The following is a 27,050-nucleotide window of genomic DNA, read 5'->3' as shown; positions in this document are numbered from 1 at the left end:
GTAATCTTAAAATTGCCTCCTACATGACCTAGTTCACCCTAAAAAAATTAGAGTAGCATAGAGTTGGCTGCAATGGAATAAGACATAACATTTCTCCAATCATGTGGAATCTTCAGAGATCCTACCTCCTCCTCCCCTTGCACGCATACACACAAACATGCACATGCACATACATTGAGACAAGAAGGGGAGGGTCTGCATTGCAAACTTCATGGCCCATGAATCAATGAGACAGCAAAAAGTGAGCTAAGCATCAAGGCAAGACCCAACATGCACCATAATGGGATGTAGGTGCCCAGGAAGTGGAATACTCTTACAGAAACTAGTGGCATCTCCACAGAACTGCCTCTACAACCAATGCTCAGATGTGCAACCTAGAGGAAAATCAGGAAATCAAGGGAAATGCCAGATGCCTCAGTTTTCAAAACACTTGCAAGGCAGGCTAAAACTGTTACCACCAGAGAAAGTCCTGTGCCAAGGGCCAAAGAGGTCAAAGAATTAAATACTATCCTGCCCCCAGGGATGGACAGTTGAGCCCCAACTCCGTGGTGCTAGTGTTTTGTTTGCAAGGGGGGGGAGACAGAAACCTCCAATCCAAAAGATACCTTTCCAGCATGAGCCCAAAGGGACTCCCACCTTTATAAGGCTGCAAAATTAAGACTGGCCCAGGGTTATGGCAGGTAGGTCCCCAAGGTAAACTCCATCTCCTGCTTAGTTGTCTGAGATATCTACTATGCAGACCCTATCAATGGGTTGATAGAAGCCCCCCTATCCCCAAAGCAGATGTCAAAGGATAAGTGGTGGAGGATCCACAAGGAGGAATAAAAGCATATTCAGCTCAAGTGTAAGGCTTTTTTTGTCTCCTAAATGATGAGTCAGTCCTAGCTAACCTTGTCATAACAAGGGAACACAGATCAGAGAAGGTAAGGAAGATAATCTACTCACAAATGGGACTTCAAGAAAACCTGATCCGCAAGTCATTCAAAAAGGTGCTTCCACTAGTAACTGGAAGGAGGATGTTTCACTTATCAACAGACCACATGGATCCAGCCGAAAATGGATCCAGACTCTACTAAGGTGGTGACCTGAAAAGGAAAATGAGACCAGTGACAGCTGAGACCTATGAAGGAACTACTTGTGGTCCTATTTCGATTTCAAGAGGAGTTAGGAAGGATACATGGAAAGAAGATCCCCCAAACCTGAATAAGACTGCCCCTGTCCAGAAAGGCATTCTGCAAGAAGTGTGATCCCTGACTGAACAGCCTTATCCTAACAAAATGGACATCTAGCAAGCAGACCTTCAGCTTGTCTCTGATCAACCAGACCTACAACTGCATCAACAATGAGACAAGGCAGTCACAATATTCAAAAGAAAAAGGAGCAAATGCAGCCTGCACAATGCTGCCAAGAACAAGGTACTGAACGTTCATGACACTGAATAAGGGAGCTTGAGGACCCCAATACTACCTCAAGAAAGAATGACTGAAAGTTTGACAGATAGAGCACAGGTGATGACCCTAAGATAAAAAGCAGTAGAAATTCAGATCTTCTTTTTTCATGACACCTTCTTGGGCCAGCAGGTCGAGGGGATGACAAATACCCCTGAAGGCAAACACTGTCTACACCTTTCCAAGGCCATTAAGAAATCAGGCAAGATTACAGTGGCTCAGTAAATCCTACTATGTTGAAACTGCATTTGAAGAAATCCAGAACTAAAAGAACCCATTTTCATCCCTTCCCTAATGCGATGTGACCTTACAGTTAATTTACATAGAATGACAGGAGTGGAGGGGTGACGTTTCCCCTACATCCAATGCCAACATGTTTCAACCAAGAGAAAAAACAGTGGTTCTTTTAGGTCAGGATTCAATGAAATGTCATTTTGACCTACTTATGTTTGTACATTCTCAGTGGAACTAAAATCACCTCGGAATGAATATCTGCACAAGGTGGCACTCTGATTTGCCAGAGGATTACATCAAATATCAACTCCCCATGAAACAGCAACAGAAGGAAAGGTGTACCTCCAGCTTTTAGAATAAAATCCTGCTATGGAGGAATGACTGGAAAACCCATTGCAGCACACCAGAAAAAAAGGCAGTAGAAAGAACAATCAGGACCAAACATAGGTCAGAGCCTTCCACCATGAGAAACTGTCCCAAAAATGAGCCAAAGAAGGAAGCAGACTCAAACACTGCCCTCAACCATAGCAAAGATCTCCATTCCAACAGCAAAAGAGAGCTGTCTGGGGAAGAGAACGTATGCTTCCATCCACTTCAAGAATCAGATTGTGAGAAGGCCTGGGTGAAACTGAGCATCAGAATGTGATCAGTGGGTTCAAAGTATCAAGCAAACAAGAGACAGCATACTGTAATGCATTTGCTGAAGGTGGTAACTGATGAGGAGATGAATGCACCAAGCCTTGAGAAGGAATTGTCCTTTTGCACTTATAATGAATTCCCACACCCAGCACCTGTCAAGAGCTAGAAAAATACTTAACTCCCCAGCCTGAGTTGCAAACCCTGGCATAGACTCCTCTGACACCAAAGTTAACCAGTCCACATGGGCTGAGAGGAAGTATCTAAGAGTTCAAGACTTGGCCCCTAGTATCCCTACAGCTGCAAATTTGGATGAGTCCATTGCTGCTACCAATGATCACAAAATGAAACATGGGGGAAACACTCCTACATTCATCCTCCTCAAGCAGAAGAGTTGGGGTGCTTTCCACAAATCAAGTCTCCCAGTGAAAAGGAAGGCTGGCATGAAAGTCACTGCTAACAAGGAAGTTGCCTGCTCCTCTGAAGCCCAGAAATCTGTGAAAACCACAGATTTACACCTGGGAAGACAAGTACCCTGGCAGTTCTACAAGCAACGTCTATGCAACCAAGTCGATGGCCTGCCCTCTGAATGAGGAAAGAGAAAGGGGAAGAGGTTGGCAGGAACCCTCCTATCATTTTTGCAAGGAGCCTTCTATCATTTCATGGCAAATGCTAAAATGTAGCCATAAGACAACTTTCTTACTTTGGTTAACAAAAACGAAGAGCACATGGAGGCAGGAAAGTAGAGTTGTGTCTCAAACTTATCACAATTATGGATGCTTGAGTAGATCAATGCTGCAGAACTAATTCTTAGGGACTTCCCGCCATGTGGATGTCTGCAACTGGTCTGAAAACCAAAGTAGTTCACCATTCCCCAGCCAGTGGATGCTTGCTGCAAACCAACATCTGGATATGGTATAAAAAGGGCATAAAGCAGGCACCATCTTCAGTTTTTTTTCATTCAGACTAAATAGAGCACTGAGGTGTAGCATGACCATCCTAAAAAGTCCCACTATGAGACAGGATCCCTGACCAAAAGAAAAGGAAGCGAATCAAGTATGATAAATGGGATGAGGGGACCCAACCTGAGAAAGAGGGGAAGGAAAGGGTACTACAATACTGAATTACTCAAACATCTACAATTATGGTAAGTTAGAAACACAACTGTACTATGTTCATTGTAAGTCAACGTTGCAGTAATAATTCTTGGAAGGACACCCAGAGCTTTTATGTGGGTGGATGGACAGGACTTTCAGCTGGGGACAGCAGGCTCTGCAGGACTGCAGAGGCAAACATGGTTCTTAACTTCAAGATGGACCCAAGGTTGTAATGTTTGGTGAAGCTGTAAACAGAGGATCATGTGGCAGCCTCTAGAATGGCCTTTGTGAGCACCCCTTTTAAAAATGTAGTAGTGGTGGCTTTATGCCTGGTGGAACGAGCTCTAACCTTACCAGGAATCTGTTTACCATGCTGAAAGTAACAGAAGTAAATGCAATTTGTAATCCATTTGCTAACTGGTTTACCTTGTTTTCCCTCTGCAAAGGCTATCAAAGTCTGATCTGATCTGTTTGGGAAGTTGGTCCATGGAAGTAAAATGTTAATTGTCTGTGTACATCTAGGGAGTGCAATATTCTCTCTTCCTTGTTTTGGGAAGGACACAGGGATTTGACCGGCTTGATTTAAACAAATGTCAGAGATCACCTTTTTGTATGAAGGACGGCTTAGTTTTCAGGGGCACTCTGTCCGTGCAGAAGACTAAGAATGGCTTCTTGCACATAATGTCTTGAAATTCAGGAACACACCTAGCTGATGTGAGCAGTATAAATAGGGTTGTTTTCCATGTGAAAAGTTTGAAAGGGGCTGAGGCTGCTGGTTCAAAGGGTGGCAAAGTACGTTTTTCCAAGTATAACATTCAGGTCCCAGGTGGGGAAGCAAGTTCCTTTCGAGCTTGCCCGAGGTGTAGTATCCCCTTCAGAAAATGTTTCACGTTGAGGTGGGAACAAACAAGGTGAAACTGGAGGGCAGGTTGATATGGCAGAAACATGAACCTTGATGCTAGAATAAAACTGTCCCTGTCTGAAAAGGTAAGAAAGGTATTTAAGTATTCAATTTAGGTATGCTTGAGAAGAAACAATACCACTAGACTGGCACCAGACAGAAAGCATTTTCCATTTTGCTACATATGACTTTATATAGTATTTGTTTTTCTAGCCTCTTTCAGAATAGATAAGACATCCTGGAAAGCAGAATCCAATCTCCCAAGCTGTTAGCCTGAGAGTCCTCAGATGAATTGTATGACAGACCCCTTGTTTTGGGTGAGAAGGTCCATGATTGCTGGTAGTTGTCTGGTCCTAGCCACACTGAGGGTCAGAAGGGAGAACCAATGCTGCCTGGGCCAAAATGGAACAATTAGAATGATTTACCTCTCTATTCCTATTAGCCATTTCCTGGTTTCACATTTGTCCCTCATACAGACCATAGGACATAAAATGGAAACATGACCTCTCTTCCTTCCTACCTGTTTAAGCTGGTGTACCACAGGCCTCAGTTCTTGACCCACTACGTTTCAATATCTTTACTAACAATCTTCACAAAGCCAGCAAACATGCTGACTTGGTTCAATATGCTGATGATGCTACCATCATTTTCTCTACCCCAAGCCTTCTACTCAGGTAACTCAATAATCTTTCTCATCAACTGAGAAATGGTTAAATCAGAACCAACTACTAAATGCCAGGAAAAAAAAAACTAAGTTAATGCTGTTTACAACGAAGTGTACATTCTCACAGTCTTTTACCACCAACTCAGCTAATAACACCACTAAAGAAACTGCATCAAACACCAACCTGTTAGGTGTCATAATAGATAATAAATTAAACTTTGACTTACGCATTACCCATACTATCAAAAAAATCATCAAAACTAGGATTTCTGTAGCAAAAAACACCATACCTCAACTAACTCCTCCAGAGGATCACTAACAGTCTCTTACCTTCTCCCCTCTATTTTATGCATAAGCCATACCAACCAACCTCCACTCAACCCTACAAAATAAACTAGAAGCATGCTACACAATAGCTTAGCTTGTTTCAAATTTACCCCATCATAATCATCACTGTACTGCATTAAAAAAACTCAGACACCTAGAATTACCCAACCACCTTACCTACTACCAACTAATTATTGCACATAAACTAATTCACAAACCCCATGCCTGCCCATAGATACTTAACATCCTTATATTCTACTCCCCACCAAGACTCCAAAGGTCCAGTAACAAAAGCTTGCTATCTACCTCCAAGTGAGCACGAGAACCACTCTACTCTTCCTATGTTACCAGAGAATGGAATTCCATCCTCACTGCTGTAAAACTAGACACAATACAAAGATTTAAAAACATCCTAAAACACCTAACACCCTCCTGGTTGTGCTCATGCTCTTATCCTAGATATTTTTTCTCTCCCACTTTCCTGCCCTTAGTTACTCTCTCCCACTTTACCCCTTACAAACTATTCCAACACCTACACCTATCTCTACTTTACTTTTCCTCACCTTACATCTACACAGTTTATGCATCTATTTTATCTCACTAATCTGTTTTTCTTCCTTTCTGTCTTAACTCTTATATCTCCCTTCACATTCATGCTCCTGTCTTTTTATACTGAATTTCAAACAGGTATCTGTATGAAGCAACAGCCAAATTTTTTAGCTGTCAGTACTGTAAATGTGCTAAATATTTGTATTTTTTTCTCAATATGTTATCAATCTACACTGTAATCCTTTGCAAATATGTAATGTTTTCATTTTACTGTACCAATGTAAATGCTCAATGGTAATCTTTTGTCTTTCTGTACTCATTTCAGTTTATATTGCTGTAAAGTTTGATGTCAATGGAGCATTTCTTCCTGGGCCTCCACTGTAAATGGAGCTGCAAGCCCAGTCAGACTTTCCTGGTAAACAAATGGCAATAAAAAAAATAATTTTGGGCTTGTTTGTCTACACCTTTAGAAGTAACCTGGGGATAAGTGCAACTGGTGGAAGTACATTACAACCTTGGGTCCAAGAACCATGTTTGCCTCTGCAGTCCTGCAGAGCCTGCTGTCCCCGGCTAAAAGTCCTGTCCAACCACTCACATAAAAGCTCTGGGAGTCCTTCCAAGAATTACTACTGCAGCGTTGACTTACAATGAACGTAGTACAGTTGTGTTTCTAACTTACCACAATACATGAACAGCCTGTACACCTGAAGAAGGTATCCAATCTCCATAACCCTATCTACTGAGCTCTCAAGCAAAATTTTCTTAAATGTCTGTTTTCATTTGAGGCAAAAAGATCCATCTGTGGTACTCCCCAGTAATGCATGAGACCCAGAAAACTTCCCCTTTTTAGCATCCATTTATTAGGGTCTAGTAGACTTCTGCTTAGGGAGTCTGCCAATAGACTGTACTGACTAGGGATACAAGATGCTATGGGTGCTACACGGAGTTGGTAGGCAATCAGCCAGAGATCCACAGCCAGTCTGCATGGTGGTATGACTGTGTTCCACCCTTGTTTACATATCACGACTGTGGTATTATCTTCTTTTTATTTAAAGCGGTCATGGGTACAGCCTGTCTTCGAATACTTTCATAACCATGATGACATCCATCACTTCCTTTAGCTTTACATGTTATTTTTCTTGCTGCCTTCCCCAAATTCCATGGACACTGACATGTCCCAGATGGGCCTCTAGAACCTGTACAGAACTGTCTGTTGTCAGAGTCCGAGTTGTTTCTAGCAAGAGAAAGTTCACCCCTGGGTTTTTGCAAACACTTTCCTCCCACCACAGAATATCCTTTTTTACATTGGAGAGTACAGGAATCTTGGTTTCCAGGGGCTGTTGATACAAAGCCATGTGTTTTTAAGGAACCATTGCAACTTTCTCATATGTAGCTTTGCCAGGGGAATCAGCAGTATAATGCAACAGGCCATGTAACTCAGGGCCCTGAAAAAATCCCCTGCAGCAATGGAGTGCTTGACATGTAGATTTCTGAAGTATTTTGAAAGAAAGGTAACTTTTGTCTTCTGGGAGGAAAGCCTTCTGTTGAAATGCATCTATGATTGCCCCTAGGAAAGTAGTAAGGTAGGTCTGGTGCTTGGGTGGAGTTGTGACTTCTGAAGGTTGAAGGTCAGATCTACCTTCTGAAAGCAATCGATGGTGATCTGCATAGCTGATGGAAATTCTAGGATAGACTTTACCTGAATCAGCCCATCATTCAGATAAGGGTCAATACAGACACCTTGTGTCCTGCAAAAGGCAATAACTAGTGCCACACATTTGGTGAAACCTCTGGGAGCAGCAGATAAGCCAAATGGTAAGGCACAATAAGCCAAATGGTAAGGCACAAGATTGGTACTGCAATCCCCCTGCCTGAAATTTAAAGTATTTCCTGTGTTCCTGGGCCATAAGAACATGTAGGTAGGCAACCTTCAAATCCAAAGTTACCATCCATGCCCTTGGGAAGATAAGAGACAGTAATATTTGAAGGGCTGGTATCTCGAATTTTGGTATCACTAGAAACTTTAGTCTTAAAAGGTCTAGGATAGACCAACAGGTAGCGAAGACGAGAACAAGGGGAGTAAAACCCTGTTCTCACTTCTTTTGGGGGTACTCTTTCATGGACCCTTGCAGAAGCAACTCTTTTAGGACGTGTGTGTGATGACCGTGCCCTGGCCCAGCAATCAAGGAGCCTCAAAATCCTCACCATTAACACCAAGGAGGTTGTCTCCTAGAAGAGAGGAAAGGATAACTAATACACACAGTAAAGTACAATTTCCCTTAAGTGCACACAGAGATCAGAGTCAGTCTGGGGCTGGTTGCTACCTTGCTCATCAGGTCCACAATAAGACTCCCCCCACTGGCACAGCTATAGGGTCCAGGTCTCAGCCTAGCTGAGCAGGCTAAAACCTCCAGTACCCTTCTCTGTCCAACCAGTGCTTCGTATCCCTGCCATGTAGCTGACATACCACACACACACACACTTTGAGATAAGTATTTATACAACTTCACAGACACTCCTGGGAAAGGCTGACACAGATTCACCAGCTGTGCCCCTTTACCCAGACTATACGGTAGTAATCCCTGCCACCACCCAGCTAATAACATCAGCTACTAAAAGGCCGTTAAAAGGATGTCCAATTATTACAGTGCAATATTATTATCTAATGGTAATGTGACTATTCAGTCTAGGCTTACTGGAAGGGCTTAGACAGTAAACTCTATAAATATATAATGTACTCTAAAGCATAATTTATCTCTACATAAACCAGCCACATGTAGAAGGTTTTAAAAATATTTAATAATAAATAATTAAAACACAAGACAAAATTACTACACCACAGAGATATCTATGAGTTCAGAGATCACACAGAAACTTAAAATAATACAGTAGGACAGGTCTGATTTCAAAGAAAAATACATAATTAATCTTTACTAGGTTTAACTATTCCATAAGAAATCACAGTGCTAAAACTTACATGTGAACATAAGGCAGACTGCTAAGTTGGATATCAAGATCAAAATGCTCCCCAGTCTCGTGAGAAATAGTATTTAAACATTACAAACAAACATGTCTCTAAGGCCTTCCCAAATTACACCATTTTGACACTTAGTCTGGAGTTCTCAGGCCACAAACTGCATTATTTAGCAATCTAACATCTGCTCAGAAACTTACAACAATACAAGTCATTTCACATGTAAACTTAACAGAAACCAGAGCAATAAAGCACATTCCACATCTAAATTCTAATCAAAAACTTTAGCCTTAAAATAATGGGCATGAAACCTTCATCCAGACGCACTGGAGCCGACTTCTAACATGAAAGGGTCACAACATGCTTCACTGGGCAAGTAGAGTGCAATGTTGTCACATATTTTGCAGTTCTACATTTCACAGTATTCTTTTACACTCAAGAAACATGCCTGTATTTTACATTTATTTACAAATGCCAGAATTATATATCAAATTCTATTTGACTAGGCTGGCAGCCATCGTCCATCATGCTCCAATCGTCACAGTGTGGAAGAAGTTTTTTTCTGGATATGGGGGGAAGGGAATCACTAGAAATCAATTTTTTTTTTTCCAAAACTGGATGGCATGGCCCTTCCTTGAAATTTACAAGACCTACTTGTCCTGAGTTATATCTTCCCAGTGATAGCAAAAGGAGGAGAGTCTTCCTGCTAGGTGGTAGGGACCCGGCTGGAATGGGATGGGATACTATTTGGGGGGGGGGGTGTTGGGGATAGTCACAGCTACTCCCTGCCAGGGGCAGGATCCTTGAATTCCTCCTAGATCTGGAAAAATGCTCAGCTTGCTACTTTCTCTGCAGTTTGGGCCTTTTCCCCTAAGTTTGTATTTTTTCATGTTTAAGCGTAAAGGAACAAAGCTTGAAAGGGATAATTCTTACTGTATCTGGGAGTAAGAGACAGATACAGTTCTTTAATACAGTTCATGCATTTCCCCTTCATATCCAGTTTGTCAAACACCTGCTCAGCTGAGGTTCCAAAAAAAGAACTCCTTGTTCAGGTGGGCATCAAAGAGTTCTAGCCTCTACCTGGTCTGACAGAGCCTGTGTCCTTAGCCAGGCATGTATCTAAGTGGGTCTATACTACCATCTCTAATGGCAAAAATATTGAACGCTCACATGAGCGAAACGGTACAAAAACAAACTTGTTACCCACACCCCCCGCTAAATATATATTCTAACTCTGGTGTCGCACTACAGTGAGGAAAGGGCAAATATTCCATTCCTCACTGTACCGCGACCCAAAAACACCAAGTTTGTTTATGTACCGTTTCGCTCATGTGAGCATTCGATATCTTTACCATTCAAGATGGTAATATAGACCCATCTAAGTGACTGGCCCTGTGGCAACCACCCTGCATGATGCATCTAAAACATCACAAGCACATTTAGGAGTGTCTCTGGATACCTGGATGGTGACACTGCATAAGGTCTTGGATATCTCTCTGGAAGCTCTTATCTTGGATCCCTTCTGTCTTGATTTTAATTTGTTTCTGCAACAACTCAAGGTATTTGAGCATGTGGAACTGACAATGAAAAGCCCTCACAGTCAGAATGGATGAAATGTAAGTTTTCTTTCCAAACCTATTCAGCAGATATTGTTTGGTAGGAGGTTCTTGGATGCATGCCCACCAGCTCCCGCAGCACACTCTATAGACAACACTGTTTGGTTTACCACTGTGTTTTTAAAGAGGTTCGTATGGGACACCAGCACCCTACAGAAGCAATTAGGCTTTCCAGAAGCAGGGGGAAGGGAGTCAAGGTGCAATGATATGTCTTCAAATACATCATCCAAGACTACATGTACTGGAGCGACTGCCAAAGGTCTAGCTGTGGGAAGGTTCAGAAGCTCTCTGTAATGAGTTTGAGCCTTACAGAATTTCTTAGATTCCAAATAAAAGTTTTCCTTCATCCTATGAAGTGTAGCTCTGAAAGATAAATCCACATGAGATGACACATACAATAGGGTGTCATCTGAATCAGAGTCTTCACAAATCTAAGAAGTAAGGTGTTCCACATAAGCTAATTCCTCATCATCCTCTGACTCTTAAAGATCAGAACCTTGGAAGGGAAATGCCCCTTGTTCTTTTCCCAGGAGATGTTCCTATAACAGGATCCCTTTGGAAGAGTAGTATGGTGACCATGAAGTCCCGGGCCAGCCTAAATCATGCGAAAAAATCTGGGATGATGAGGCAGTGGACTGAGACAGTGAAAACTGGGGCAAACCTGGAGGCTTCTTGACTTTGGGTGTCCAAGTCTTAGGAGACGTGAAGCTCTCTAGACGTAGCAAAGTGGTGGCAATCTCGATCCAGTTCCCCAAGGACATCCTCCCTCATAATAACCAAGGGGGATACCTTCCTCACTATCATCACCAGCACTCGGGCATCAGAAGCTGTGGCCTGCTCAGCCGCTTCAACAGACGTTGGTCTGGTGTCAGACTGTGAGGTGTGGGCCTAAGCCATAGTGGCCTCTGGAGGAGTCAAGCCAGAGGACACCAGCCTAACAAGCACCAGACCAGGGGGCTGCAGACATGCTTCACCTGCATCAGTGATATCCATCAACATTTGTACAGGGCCTGGACACACACATCCTTGCTGTCGCCAACATCTTTCTTTTTTGGAAACTTATGTTTTCACTTTTTGGGGATGGTGGTCTGGGAACTAGTGGGCAACAAAGTGCTCGAAGGGCCTGCGCTATTGGAATCCATATGCAGCTGAAGGGACCCAGCTGTGTGTTTAATAGTTTTTGAATTAAACCAAGCACAGAATGGAAAGTGATAAATGTTCTACAGGCCCACACAAAAAAGGCAGTAACAATGGAAATCTTTGTGGGAAATTTAACCACACTGTCTATCAACCATGGGATGAGAAAGGCCAGTCTAACACCAAACATTACAGGTTAAATCATGCACCAAAAGGGAAGTTGGCTAGGCTTAAATGACCCACAAGGGCAGCTAGCACTTGCTTATGAACCTATGAAATCAATTTCCCACAAGAAATTCAATGATTAACTTTCTTGTATATGAACAAGGAACAATCACAACAAGCAAAGAAAAAATGCGAGTATTTATTTGAGACTTCTTAATCCTCTGGTAAGTCAACCAATGAACAAATGATATTAAGAAACATGCTGAATAGCATCAGATTACACAGCAAGGAAGAAATGAAGATGGTGCCAGCTGACGCCTTTTTATGGGCTCTTTAGTCCCTAACTGCAAGACTGCCTGAAAAAAGATGCAGAATTCTGACTGCAGGAAAGAATAACTGGGTCCTATACCTCATCAAGGAGAATCCTCAGTGTTACAGCTCTAAAAACCTAAATGATGCAGAAAAAGAATTTAAATAGATGTTAAGCAATTTTATACCAAATAAAAAAAAATACATTCTTTAAATACATCCAAGTCCAAATAGCATCTATGCTTCTCATCTGCATATATTTTAATATTAAGCAAAAAAAAAAACTGTATACACCATATCCAGAAAATATAATTCTACCAACAAACATCAGCAAGGCATCAATTTTAATGAACTAACACAGCTTCACTGATATTAGACTCACCAGAGTCTGATTTTGCTCCTGAAACATGGAGTATGTGACCTGAACATCATTAGACAATGTAAGAGGGCATTCTGAGTCCTGAGATGAAAATGGTTCCTCTGGGGTGCTAGGCCTTGAACCTGGAAAATTATTCGGCTAAAGAAAAAAAAAATTTGTTACATGAGAAGATTTACTGCACTTATAACTGTGATCAATTTGTTTATCTTATTTGTTTAGCTATTTTCACAGTCTCGTCTGTGGCTGCCCTGCAAGTAGACTTCTTGTGATAAGCCTTGTTGAGCAGAAAAGCAAGCCAAATGCGAAAAAAAAAAGTTAATATAGGTACAGCTGGATCAAGCTGTCATCTGCCATTAACTTCTGTAAACTCTTATTTCCTGTTTCCTTACCAAATCACTAATCTTTGAGAGAGACTTGTTCTGCACAGAAGCACTGTTTATCATCTTAAGAAGATGTCCTCTGATAAGAGTATTCTCCAGCTGTATCAACAAGTGACCATCTCCAGTAATAAGTAATTATGTACTTCTGAAAACAAATGCTTTTACGTGCTATCTCACCATTAATCCTTCAGCATGGGGTTTCATGCTTCTCTGCCCCTAAAGGCCACTGACCAGCAGTGAATGCCACTGTCAATCAAGCCCCTAATGGTGCTGGGAAGATAGCAGTACCATAACAATTATGCATGTCAGGGCAAATGCATGTGTGTATCGAGCTATATTACCGCAGAGGCTATAAAAAGTACAGTTTTGTACCTACCATAAATGTAGATGTTCGAGTGCTAATACAGCTGCAGTCATAACAGATGGGTTCTCCTGCCGTAAGGCGGGTCCTCGGTCGGCCGAATTCCAAAGTCTAGGTCCGGCGTCGGTTGTTGTCGTTTCTTCCCTGACGTCAGTGCGACAGGGGTATAAAGGAACCAGCCGACGCCATTTTCTTCAGTTTTCTTGCCCCAGATGTCAGGTGCCCCCAGAAGGAAGGCAATACATAATTTGTGTAATAATGCAGTGCAATATAATCAAAATACAGTAGTTGCAAGCAAATACATCATAAATAAATACCCCAATCAGGTTGTATAAGGATGTGTTAGCTTATAGGCCTGTCCCAAGAGGGGAAGGAGGGAGGGAAACCTGGACTGCAGCTGTATTAGCACTCGAACATCTACATTTATGGTAGGTACAAAACTGTACTATGTTCATCGTGCATACAGCTGCAGTCATAACAGATGGGTAGAATCCCAAAGCTAAGAAATAGTGGTAGGCACTAGGTGGAACTAGGAGGAGCCAAAATGCCCTGCAAGACTGCAGTGGCAAAGCCTGCTCTAGATTTGGAGTATAATGGTAAGTTGTAGTGCTTGGAGAAGGTATGCACAGAACTCCAAGTGGCTGCTTCCAAAATATCCTTGGTAGTAACTCCTCTGAGGAAGGCTGCAGAGGTGGCTGTGGCCCTGGTGGAATGAGTCCTAATGCCTGTAGGTACAGTTTTGTAATGAAAGGAATAGCAAAAGCGTATGCAGTGGGCTATCCATTTTGAGATTGTCTGTTTGGAAATTGGCTTTCCTTGAGCTCCTACCGCATAGGCCACAAAGAGCTGTTCTGATTTTCTGAAAGACTTTGTACTGTCCAAATAATAACGCAGTTGTCTGTGGATGTCCAAGGAATGTAGTAATCTCTCCCCTTTGTTTTGAGGGTTAGGATAAAAAGTAGGTAAATGTATGGCCTGATTTAAAGCTACCCTGGATACCACTTTAGGCATAAAGGACGGGTTGGTTCGTAAGGAAACTCTGTCCTGATGGAAGATGATAAAAGGCTGGACAGCCATGAGAGCCTGTAGTTCTGAAACTCTACGAGCTGAGGTGATAGCCAGAAGGAAAGCTGTTTTCCAGGATAAATATTGTAAATCTGATGAGGCAGCTGGCTCAAAGGGAGGCAAGGTCAGTTTTTCCAGAATGAAATTAAGATCCCAAGCAGGTATTGGTTGTTTCCTTGGAGGTCTTAAATTCTTAGCCCCTCTGAGGAACTGTCTTAATAGAGGGTGAGAGAATAAAGGTGGATCAGTGTTGTATTCTGCAGAAATGGCTGAGGCATGGATTTTGATGGAGGAGATGGAAAGTCCAGTGCTTAGCAGTTCAGCCAAATATTGTAGTATTTGAGGTAAATTCAGTTTTCCAGGATCCTGTACCTTTTTCTCATTCCAGACACAAAAAAGTTTCCATTTTGCGGAGTAAGCTTTTCTAGTTGATGGCCTTCTGGCCTCCAAAATGACATCCTGCACCTCCTTGGAGAGTAGGGCCTGTTGTGATGCTAAGGAATCTTCCATGCGGCTAGATTGAGTGTGTTTAGCTGGCTGTGAAGAGTTTTGAAGCTGTGCTGAGTCAGAAGAAGAGGCATTAGAGGCAGGGTCCATGGTGGCGAATGCGTCAGGCTCCTCAGGAGTGGGTACCAGTGTTGCCTTGGCCAGTTCGGAGCAATGAGAATCATCTTTGGTCTGTCTGCTCTGGTTTTTAATAGAACTTTGGGCAGCAGAGGAAGAGGTGGGAAGGCATAAACTGTCAGTGATGTCCAACTGAAAGAGAGAGCGTCCACTCTCCAGGCCTTTGGATGGAAGATCCTTGAGAAGAATTTTGTCAATTGATGATTTTTGTGGGAGGCAAAGAGATCTATGTCTGGCCTTCCCCATTCTTGGATTATTTCTGTAAAAACTTTTGGATGCAATTGCCATTCGTGTGGATCCGTCATATTCCTGCTTAGGTTGTCTGCCAGCGTGTTTTCCTTGCCTGGCAAGTACTGTGCTTGTAGTTCCATTTGTAAGTCCATGGCCATGTTCCAAAGTGGCATGGCAAGTCTGCATAGGGGGTAAGAATGTGTTCCTCCCTGTTTGTTTATGTACCACATAACTGTGGTGTTGTCCGTTCTTATCAATAGTTGACCTGGTTGTAAAAGGTCCTTGAAAGCTATAATAGCATTTATTACTGCTAGCATTTCTTTATGATTGATGTGAAGGTGCTTTTCTTTTTGGGACCATTTGCCCTGAATGCACCGATCTGTCATGTGCGCCCCCCAGGCGTAGTCCGAGGCATCTGTTGTGATGACTTGATTTGCTTGAGGCTTGCTGAATGGAAGACCTGTGTTTGTTTGACATGCTTGAGCCCACCACAGAAATTCCTTTTGCAGACATGGAATTAGTGGTATTATTGTTTCCAAACTGTGGCTGTGTTGAGACCATATGTTTTTCAGGTACCATTGTAGTTTCCTCATATGCAGCTTTGCACATGGGATTAGTAAGATGCCATGAATCCCAGAGCCTGCAGGATTTTCCTTGCAGTCAGCCTGGTGCAATTTGCTAGTGTTCTGAAGTATTGAATTAATTGCCCCTGCTTCTCTGGCGTGAGGTAGGCCCATCTGGGTGTTTGTGTCCAAATTGGCACCCAGGAAAATTATCTTCCGAAAGGGTGTTAGCCTTGATTTCTTTTTGTTGACTGTGTATCCCAGAGAGTTCAACAGCATTATTACATAAGCCAGATGTTTCAGAAGAATGTGCTTGCTGTCCGCTTGGATCAGGCAGTCATCCAAATAGGGGTATATTTGTATCCCTTGAAGTCTGCAGTAGGCAATTACTGATGCCAGGCATTTCGTGAATACTCTGGGCGCAGTAGATAAGCCAAAGGGCAATGCAGAGAATTGATAATGGGTTGAACCTGCAAGAAACCTGAGGTACCTTCTGCAATTTTGTCTGATTGGGACATGCAGGTATGCCTCCTTGAGGTCCAATGTTACCAGCCAAGACTCCTTGCCCAGCATGGGAAGAAGTTGCTGTAGAGTGAGCATCCTGAATTTTGGTACGAGTAGAAATGTGTTTAGAATGGATAGGTCCAAAATAGACCTCCAATCTTTTCCCTTCCTTGGCACCAGAAATAGCCTGGAATAAAAACCTTGACCTTGTTCGTGCGTAGGTACCTCTTGAATAGCTTTCATGTTTATGAGATCTGTAATTTGCCTTTGTGCCTCTGCCCTTTGATTGTGTGGCAGGTTTGGCATGCCTCTCATTTTTGGAAGGGTGTGAAAATGGAATCTGTAGCCTCTGTTTATAATGTCGAGGATCCATTTGTCCTTTGTGACAATATGCCAATTTTTTTAAAATAATGCCAGCTTTCCTCCTAAGGGGGCTGCCATCTGAGACTTGGTTGGCATGCAAAGGGGAAAGTCATTGGGTTTGCTTTCTGAAAGACTGCGAGTTATCCTCACCACCTCTTTGTGTAGGAGCTTGCCACTGTCTGCCACTAAACGATCCTTGGGATTGTCCTCTGCCCCTCGGGCGCCTGTATCTGCCTCTTTGGGGTCTGTCCGTGGCAGGAAAAGACCAGTTTTTGGAAGGCAGTTTCTACTAAAACGTGGGGGTTGTACCTGTAGAAATTCTTTCACAGTTTGCATCGATTTTGCCTTTTCCTCCATTTTCCTTAACACCTCCTCAACATTAGCACCAAATAGTACATCCTTTTGAAGAGGGGCGTCTAGTAATTTAGCTTTGACATGATCAGGCAAGGCTTGTTCCTTGAGCCAGGCATGCCTACGTATGACTGATCCTGTAACAGCAGCTCTACATGAGGCCTCTAGAGCATCAAAACCACATTGTAAGGTATGTTTACCTACTTGTTCTGCACTATGCATCAAATCCTGCAACTCCTTCAAGTCTGGTTGTTCAGGTTGTGACATTTTACTTTTCAATTGTGATAACAAAAACTGTTGGTATTTTACTATATGAAACTGACAGTTTAAGGCCCTCATAGATAAGGTAGCCGAGGTATATACCTTCTTTCCCCACCTTTCTAAGGATCTGGAGTCTCTCTCGGAAGCTAATGGATTTTTAGCAATGGAGGCCTTAACTCCCTTGGGGCCCTGTGAGATGGTTTCTGGGTCAGCAGCATGGCTTTTGTATAGAAATTGGTGTGAATCAGGAACCCTGTAGTACCTGTCAGGCTTAACTGGAGCTGGAGGTAGAGAGTCCGGGTTAAGGCTAGCCTCCGAGTAAACATCATCTATAAACACACAAAGACGTACTCGGAGGCACTGATCAAAAATCTACCAAAACGACAGAGGCCTCCAAAGCAGACACCCAAGCAACTGCCACCTCAACACATAAGAAATGCAACACACAGTTCTCAAAGTCAGTGTGCTAAACAGTCACAGCCCTTAAGGCCAAACACAATGCCAGACACACTTGTTATAGGTGACTCCATAGTCAGACACACTGATGCCCCACTCACCAGACTGAACAAGGAAAAGATCACAGTAAGCTGCCTGTCAGGAGCTAGAATCCGCCGCATAACACAAGCACTCAGGTCACTCCACAGCAAGTACAAGTATGACTCAGTCATTGTCCATGCCGGTGTGAACGACCTGAGACGTACCTCCCTGGACTACATGAAAAGAGACATAGAGGAGCTCTCAGATTATGTAGCCCAGGCCGGTATGACCCTGACCCTGAGCAGTATCCTACCCTCACCAAGAATGATGCCACAATACAGAGACAAAATGATCAGCTTTAATAATTGGCTTAATTACTGGTGTCATTCTAAGGGGATCCAATGTCTGTCTGCCTGGGATGACATGCTTGACAAGCCACGCTGCTTCGCAAGGGACGGCTTGCACCTGTCACCCCTGGGCTTCCAGATATTGGCAAAGGCTCTTGCCACCCCATAGTGCCTTTTTTAGGCAAGGCTCAAATGATAAACCTACCGCCCTAGAAAACAAAAATGCAGAAAAACTAAGGGTAATACTGCTCAATGCCAGAAGTCTAAACCTCAAGATGCACGCCCTCGAAGCCCTCCGCAGTATGGAGAACATCGATGTCTGTGCTGTGACTGAAACCTGGTTCAAGGCTCCTGAGAGCACCCCAGCACTATCAGGTTATACCTCATATCATGCGTTCCGGCCCCAAAATCCGGACCGAACCACAAAAGGAGGGGGAGTATCCATATTCATAAAGGATACCCACACCTCCAGGTTAGTGGCAACGCAAGAAGCATCGGAGACCATCCAGGTGCAATTAACCATAGGTAAAACTGCCCTACAGTTTGTAGCATGCTACAGACCACCCTCTCAAACTCAGGAAACCCACACAGCCTTCCTGAAGACACTGGAGAGTATGAATGTCTCTCCAAGCACCATCATATTGGGTGACTTCAACTACTCAAACATAGACTGGGAACATTACTCAAGCCCCAACACCCTAGCCCAAAGGTTCTTGGAGTTCATAAACTCAAATGCTATGGAACAACTAGTCACCATTCCCACAAGAGGATAAAATATACTAGACTTGATCATCACAAACATGGGGACAAAATGCTCCACACCGGAAGTATATCCCTCATTGGTGAGATCAGACCATAAATTAATCTCACTGGAGATCCACATCCGCCCCAACCCCAGCAAAAAGACCACAGTGAAGAACTTCTCAAAAGCAAACTTCACACTTCTTAAGACTGGAGTGGTATCCTTCAAGGCCCCCGAGCCAGTGGAAACCACAACCCACGCTGCTGAAACCCTTACAAATGCCTTCTACGAGCACCTCCAGGAATGTATGGATCAAGCAATCCCTAATAAAATCAAGACCCTTTCCACCAAAGGCAGGCGCCGGTCTGGTGGACCCCAGCCATAAACAAACTCTACAACAAGAGGAGAAAGCTACTACATGACAGAGCAAAATCCCTAAAAGGGAAGGCATCTCTGATCAATACTAGCAAAAACTACTATCACTCATAAAATCATCCAAGGCCAAATTTGAGAGAAAAATCGCTAATGACACAAAAGACAATCATAAGGCCTTCTTTAGCTATGTTAGAAACCTGGGTGGAAACTCCCAGATATGCTCAGAATTAGTCCAAAATGATACAAAAATCACTGAACCCACAGACATTGCCAACATACTGGCCGACAGGTTCAGTGCAAATTTCTCCCTCCCACCCCCAAAAGGAGAAATATCTATCCCACCAGAGTCTAGCCTCCCAAACATCTCAGATGCCCAGGTGAGAGCTGCTCTCTAAAGCAAAAACACAGCATCAATGGGACCGGACGGTGTCCCCGGCTGTGTGCTACACGAACTCAATGAGGAACTAAACCCACACATAAGGCTGCTGTTTAATCTTAGCCTTACTACAGGATACGCACCAAAGAATGGCGACGGCAACTGTGGTCCCACTCCACAAAGGCGGTGCTTCTATGGACCCTGGAAATTACCGCCCCATAAGCTTGACGAGCCTTGTCTGCAAAGCTATGGAGAGGATCATAATGGAACTCATAAATAAAGACATTGGGGACCTACAGACACTGGATCCTACCCAATTTGGCTTTGTCAAGGGCAGATCCTGCCTCTTGAACTTGGTCGACTTTTGAAACAGTCACTAAGGTCATTGATGAGGTAAGGCAGTTCACACAGCCTACCTTGACCTAGCAAAAGCGTTCGACACAATACCCCACTCGGGCATCATAGAAAAGCTCACCAGCTTGAATGTAAACCCATATGTCACAAGATGGGTTGCAAACTGGCTCAAGGACAGAACCCACAGGGTTAGAGTTGCTGGTGCCATGTCAGACTCTAAGCCGGTCACGAGCGGTGTCCCACAGGGCTCAGTCCTGGGCCCCCTCTTGTTCGGCATTTATTTTTCTGAAGTGCAGGCAAACATAGGGGGATTGTGGCTGACAAAATTTGCAGATGACTGCAAACTGGGCACCATAATTGACACTCCATCAGACACAGACATCCTCCAGAGAGGTCTCATAGAAATGGATAACTGGTGCCAGAGCCATGGCCTTAAGCTAAATGCCAAAAAATGTATAGTCATACCCTTTGGGAAAAACAAGGTAACCCCTAATTACCACATAGGTGGTAATCCATTAAACACAGAAGAAGTTATCAGGGACCTGGGGACCCAAGTTGACAGTAACCTCTCTTTTGACACTCACATTGCCAAAGTGGTTAGGAAGACCTTCTACATTGCCCACCTGATCATGAAGGGATTCACATCCAGATCAGGAGAGGTCATTGTACCCTGTACTCTTCACTTATCAGACCAATGATTGAGTACAATGCCCCATTCGGAATGTACCTTACCCGACACCTGCAGCAGTTGGAAAGACCCCAAAAGTTCCTCACCAAAAGGATAAAGGGGCTCAAACATATGTCATACGCTGCCCGACTGAAGAAACTCCAGCTCTATTCAGTCGCATACCGTCTGCTCAGAGGTGATCTTTGCCTGACATACAAGGCCATGTCCAACCCGGAATTAATGGACATGCTCCACCTCAAAAAATCCAAATCCACCATAGCCACGAGAGCAAGAGACTTAAACCTCAACACGGATATAAATAGGATGTGCTGGAGGGACAGATTCATCACCCAGAGACTCCCTACACTATGGAACAGAATCCCAGTCCATGTGAGGCAGAGCCCCTCACTGACTCTGTTCAAGAGAAATCTTGACGAGTGGATGGGAGATCGAAGGTTTACCCCGAGAATCATCTCTGTGTCACTGCTGGACAGAGGCACAGCAAACTAATGGGTATAGTATTCTCATCCTAAGGGGTGGTGAAAGCCACACACACTCTGGCTAGGCTTATAAATGCCCTAGGGCAGATAGCCTAGTATGAACCTATGAACCTATGTCCAAGACAGGAGGTATAGCCAGAGGCCTGTGCTGAGGTAGCAAGAGAAATTCCCTGAGCCTTTTCTTGGAATCTGGATAATCTTGGCCTTCCCAGTGGAAGTGTTCCCTTAAGGTATTCAAAGTTTCCCCAAATGAGTAATCCTCTGGGGGGGAGACAGAAGGGATGGACTCCTCCGCATCAGAGTCTTCAAAAGGGGCGTAAGAATGTTCCTGATCATCAGAATGCTCTGAAATAATGGAGCCCTGATCAGAGGAGGGGGAATCTTCCTCCACTCTGGGCCTTTTGTCCGGTGGGGGCTGAGAACCTCTGATAAGAGTAATTAAATCCTCAGCCATTTTAAGCATCTGTTTCTTAGGCATGGGGCCTGGAGATGGGCCCTGTGTAGCTGGTCTCAGAGTGCATGGTTGCTTTAGACTTTGTGAAAGCCTTGATGGAGAAAGAAGAGGAAGGTCTGAAGACACCTTGAGTGGAGGTGGACCTGTCCACATTCTGAGTTTCAACCCCAAGAGTGGCTTCGGTATCTGTAGTCGGGGTGTGGGCCGAGGAGCCTGCGACCTCGGGCACAGGAGACACCATCAAAGAAGTGTCGTTGGTAGTCAGGGGCTGCGTAGGCGCCTCGCTGAGAACCGGACCACGTGTAGTCGGCTTTGGCGTGGTGTCGGTAGAGGCCGCGGACCTCATGTGTCAGTCCTTGTCTTTGCGTTTTTTAGACAAAACCGGAGTCGGAGTATCCGACGACATAGTATAGTTAAATGCTTTCCTAAAATAATGTTGGGCGAACTCCACCCGACACTTAATAGTGCGTTTGTTGAAAGTAGCACAAAAGCGACAGACCGAGATGTCGTGGTCTGGGCCTAAACAAGGTATACAGAGGGAATGGAAATCCTTATGCGGTATTTGCTTCCCACAAGAAATACAATTATTAACTTTGTCTGACATCGGTCTGAGACAAGAAAAGTTTCCCCAACGGGGTACTTAGCTTTTAAAAAGACTTCGGTTTCCAAATTTTCGTAATCTCAGGAGCTGGCTGACCGGCACTTGCGAACTGCTTCGGGAAAGACTGAAGAAAATGGTGTCGGCTGGTTCCTTTATACCCCTGTCGCACTGACGTCAGGGAAGAAGCGACGACAACCGACGCCAGACCTAGACTTTGGAATTCGGCCGACCGAGGACACGCCTGACGGCAGGAGAACCCATCTGTTATGACTGCAGCTGTATGCAAGATGAACATCATGTAATGACACCAAGCAGAATGCAGAAATTTTGCTGTATGTTGACTTCCTGATCAAGTAAACTAACAGCATGCCACAACTGAAAGGCATTAACATCAAGGTAGGGACAGTATAAAAGCAAGACACATTCATACCCAGAACTCCCTAACCAGGTCAAATATTAATGGTTAAAAGAGGGTAACTTACATTACAAGAAGGTGTAAACCCCCCATACATCAGCATATCCTGCTCATCAGGTCATTAATTTTAAAAAAGCATCTCCATAACACAAGTTTGTTTCTTTCCACTCCAATCAAGGTAGAGGAGTTATACAATCCTGATAAGGAAAAAGTGAGGCATAAATACAAAATATTACCTGAAGCAAAAATCTTAAGTCTAGGAATTTTTTTTTACTTACAGCATTAAAACTACAGGTATAAACTCTTCATCAGTGGGAAAGAGGAAGAAAGCAAATTTAACAAAATGCTTTAATTTAATGGAGTCAAGTAGATGGGGATCAGTGAGATGGATAGATAGCAGTACAACATTTTTGCCAGCAAAGACAGCCATGAATGGAGAGCAGCTCTACAAACTGCAGGACACCCAATGTAATCAAGGCAAGTTCTACAGTAAAAAGAGCAGTCAGCATGTGCTCTTCAGTAGAAAGAACACGCTCCCTCTTATGTATTTTTATACACACACTAAATGGTAGCTATGCACTTACCTTGCAGTAGCAGGCAATTAACTTTGCGGCATTCTTCTAACAACACACCCTCATGGACAAATACATACTAATGTAATTTCTGCATTTAGTTTATGATAGCAGACTCAAAAGAGAAGGGCCAAAAAGTAGACTAAAGCACTGATTAAGTCTTAAAATTAATCATGCACAACGCTTTATTTTATTTACCCATGCAGGTAATCTACATGTTGCATTTATCTAGCACTTTAAGCCAAATGTGCATACTGTTGGTACTGGCCAGGAAAGGATTAGAATAAAACAATTTATTTTGAACGTGTACTAAATCTCTCATCAGTAGCATTGGAAGCCCACACTCAATTTCTGTTCCACAAAGAAAGAAATAAAAGAACAAATTTAGAACTTCCTTCTATACAGATATGGGGTAAAGATTAAATAATTTGCCTCCAGAAGGAAGTCAATGAAGCGCCTCATATCTAGACCTATACCTCTTGGATTTGTCTCAAAAGAGAATACGAGAAAGGAAATTTAACCCAAACAGGAATTCCAGCACTGATGAATTTGTAGGCCCAGTGCCAGAGAGGCAAGGCGGTTGAATATGAAGTCAAAGTTAACTACAGCAGAGGAGTTTAGCAATAGAAGAATAGAACAGAATATAGATTAGAATAGGAGGAATAGAGAAGCAGCAATGAACTGTAACTAGACAGAACTGAATTACAGTACTGCCTTCCAAAAGGAAATATGGGTAAAGAACTACCTGTAAAAATACCAAGTCCTAAGCATACAGGTATCCATATCTAAAAAAAAAGTACAGTTTTGTACCTACCATAAATGTAGATGTTCGAAGATCCACATTGCTGCAGTCCTTACTTATGGGTTCATATCCTCAGTCTTTCATGCCCAACAACAACCATCACCTAAAGCATAGCACCAAGTCTAACTACACTTCATCTCACATTGCTGCAGTCCTTACTTCTTATGGGTAGAGAGGTAAAATCCCAAAGGTAAAGGGTAAAAAGTAAAAAAGCAAAAGCAGCTAAATGCCCTGTAAAATTGCAGTGGCAAATCCAGCCCTAGACTTAGAATAAAGGAAGGTGGTGGTGGTTTAGAAAAAGGTATGCACTTGAACTCCAAGTAGCTGCTGCCAAAAATGTTTGTAGCTACCCCCCCCCTTAGAAGGCCGAGAAGTTGTAGTAGCTAGTGGAATGATGGCCTGATTCCCCGCAGGAATCTCCTTACCATGATGGGAATAACAGAAATTTGCATAAAAAGTTTTTGGACACTAGGCCACACTAGAAACCACCTTAGGCATAAAGAGAGGATTAGTACACAAAGATACCTATCCTTATGAAAAAATTAGGAAAGGCTCCACTGCCATGAGGCCTGTAATTCAGAAACCGGACCTTATTGAGGAGAAAGACAAACCCTTGTCCAATAACTCAGTAAGATATTGAAGAGCAACACTTAAATCAGGTTTGGAGACAGTTGTGGAGCTGAGGCCCTCCAGTAAAAACAGAATATGCCAGGCTGTTGTTGTAGAGACTGAATCTTGACATTGAGGAGGAAGTGACTGTCCTTGTGACAGGCCTTCAAATAGACCTTGAAGAAGAGGCAGAGGTGGAGGCACATGCAGCAGAAAGGCATTCATACATGATTCCAACTGGAAATCAAGCTTTCCTTGTCCAAGCTGTGTGATAAAACTTTTACTTGCAAACTTGTAATTTAGTGATTTATAGTGGAGTCTGCGATGTCTGTGCCCCCCTATAACACTGTCAACTGTTGGAAAAACATGAGGATCCACACTTCCACCGTGAGGGATCCTTTATGTGTTCTTAAGGACATCTCTGCTGGAGTTCGTGCTCCCCCAGTAGAAACCTTTGCAGAAGATTGGAGGTGTGATTATTGAGAGCAGTTCACAGAATCATCATCGCTGCAAGAAAAAAAGGGTGGGGAATGGGTCTCCCTTGCTTGTTGATGACCATGTGTTGTCTGTTTGAATCACGTTTGAAACCACTGCCCCAGAAGTAAAAGGAAATAGAATCAATGCAATGCAAACTGCTTAACATTTTCTTTCAAGTTGATATGCAAATGTTGGAGTTTGACAGGCAATCGTCCAAATAAGGATAATCTATTTCCTTAGTCTGAAAAAAAAAAATATCACTGGGCTGCAGAGACTGGAGCCAGACAGTAGATAAGCCAGAGGGCAATGCAGTTTCAAGAGAGCACTGATAATGTGAAATAATGCAACTAAAACGCAGGTAACTCCTGTAACTGGGCAACTGGAAGGAAAGGAACATGCTTCCAGTATCCAAGAGATCCCAGTGATCTTTTTTTCCCAAGGTAAAAAAAGTTGTGTTGTAAAGTCAGCATTGAACTTTGGAATGTCCAGGTAAGTGTTGAGGATAGATAAATCGTCCAATGCCCCCGGTGAGCCAATCCTTTCCTTCCTAAAAGGAGCCAAAAGAGGCAACTTCAATCTGGCAACAAAAAAAGGTATGTGTAGGTCATTGAAAAAGTGATCTAAAAGACTGGCCCCACTCAGGGTGACTTGGCCCCTGCCTCACAAGCAGATTGAGCAGGCGACCCCCATTGTCTCCCCCCAAAAATACTCTGAGCTCCCCCTCCCTGGAGAATCAGAAGACAAGTACGTCCACCCCTAGTAGGCCAATTTCTATCAAACTTTAAGCAGTTGTACTCCGTACTAAAAAAATCTTTACCAGTCTGTATAGATTCTCAGCTTCCCTTGTTCATTTATTTCTTTAAGACTGACTCCACAGGAGGACCAAACCAAACTCAAACTTCAAAGGGGGCATCCAGAATTCTAGACTTAACATGCCTGTACGTACCCTGATCCTGTAAGGCGGGCCTTCACGAATAACCGGAACCAGGCAGCCACCACCAGCTAGAAGAAAGTGAAACATCAAAACCACATTGCAAAGAGTGCTTACCCACCTGTTCTCCCACAGAAACATGCACTAAATCCCGCAATTCTTACATGTCTGCCAAGCCAAAGCATCCACTTTAGACCTTAGCTGAGAAAGGAGGAAATTTTGATACTCAACATATGAAACTGGCAGTTCAAGCTCTCATTGCTAAAGTAGAAGAGTATACACCTTCTTACCCCCATCTATCCAAACATGAAAAACAACACAAAAAGGGTCTATGCTGTGGTAAAACAAGAACCTGTGGGTAAACAAGAACTCCCCCTGTAGAGTGTAATCCTGTCTGAATCACTGAAATCCTCCTCATGGAATGCAGAGCTCCTGAATGAGAAATGAGCTTGAAAGGATGGAGGAGTTTCTGAATCCTGAATCCTCTCAATCAGAGAGAAAGAAGGGAAAGGAAATCTGCTCCTGTCTTCACTTTCCTCAGAAAATCTTGAACCCTGCTCCAAACTACTTCCAACTCTCTCTCTACTCCAAACTTGGCCTTCAGAGGCAGGGAACATTAATTAAAGTATAATTACTTTCTGCCATTTGGCCAAATGTGTAGGCACAGGATTTTGAGGAACCAGAACTGAACCAGAGGAAGGGACACAGGAGAGACAGAAGCAGAAGGCTGAGCCTTAACAGGTAGCAGGGGCCCGACCAACTAGTAGCAGACCTAGGAGAATAGTATAGAGAGGCCTCGCCAGAGCCTGACCTGCCCTGAGAGGCCACATCCCTCCTGTGGTGTTTCCCTGGGAAATCTCAACTTTCCACTTCAGCCGATCTGCACCTGTTCACAGCCTGTTCAAGGCAACTGGCGTCCGAATCCTTGTCAAATCCGCCAAGGGGTTTTCCTCTAAAGATTTGCTTAGTAGAGATTTGCGCTTCGCATCCGATCAGTATACCGGTATTACAATTCAACCTCTTGCCAAAGACCAACCTAGCGCAATCTTCCGCTCCATTTTATAGTGCGGCCACAACTACAACATTAAATTGACTAAACATTCGTCCTAAAACAAGTCCCACACAAGGAAAACCAAAGCTAATCCCATGCGAAATGTATCTTCCCATACAGAAAAATACAATATTCACTTTCTGACACATCCGCAAGTAAAC

At 43.4% G+C, this 27,050-nt stretch overlaps 1 protein-coding gene across 1 annotated transcript in view; it reads right to left on the bottom strand.

The window, feature by feature from the left end:
* WRN (WRN RecQ like helicase) overlaps window positions 1-27,050 on the bottom strand; it is a 2,579,924-nt gene that overhangs the window by 555,504 nt on the left and 1,997,370 nt on the right. The window contains 1 exon segment of the mRNA XM_044059154.1: window positions 12,440-12,574. Within this exon segment, the coding sequence (XP_043915089.1) occupies window positions 12,440-12,574 (135 nt within the window).

This window comes from Protopterus annectens, chromosome 17.part0, assembly GCF_019279795.1.
Source record: "Protopterus annectens isolate FY-2018-M chromosome 17.part0, PAN1.0, whole genome shotgun sequence".
NCBI classification, from domain to species: Eukaryota; Metazoa; Chordata; order Ceratodontiformes; family Protopteridae; genus Protopterus; species Protopterus annectens.
This window is presented reverse-complemented; position numbering and strand designations above follow the sequence as displayed.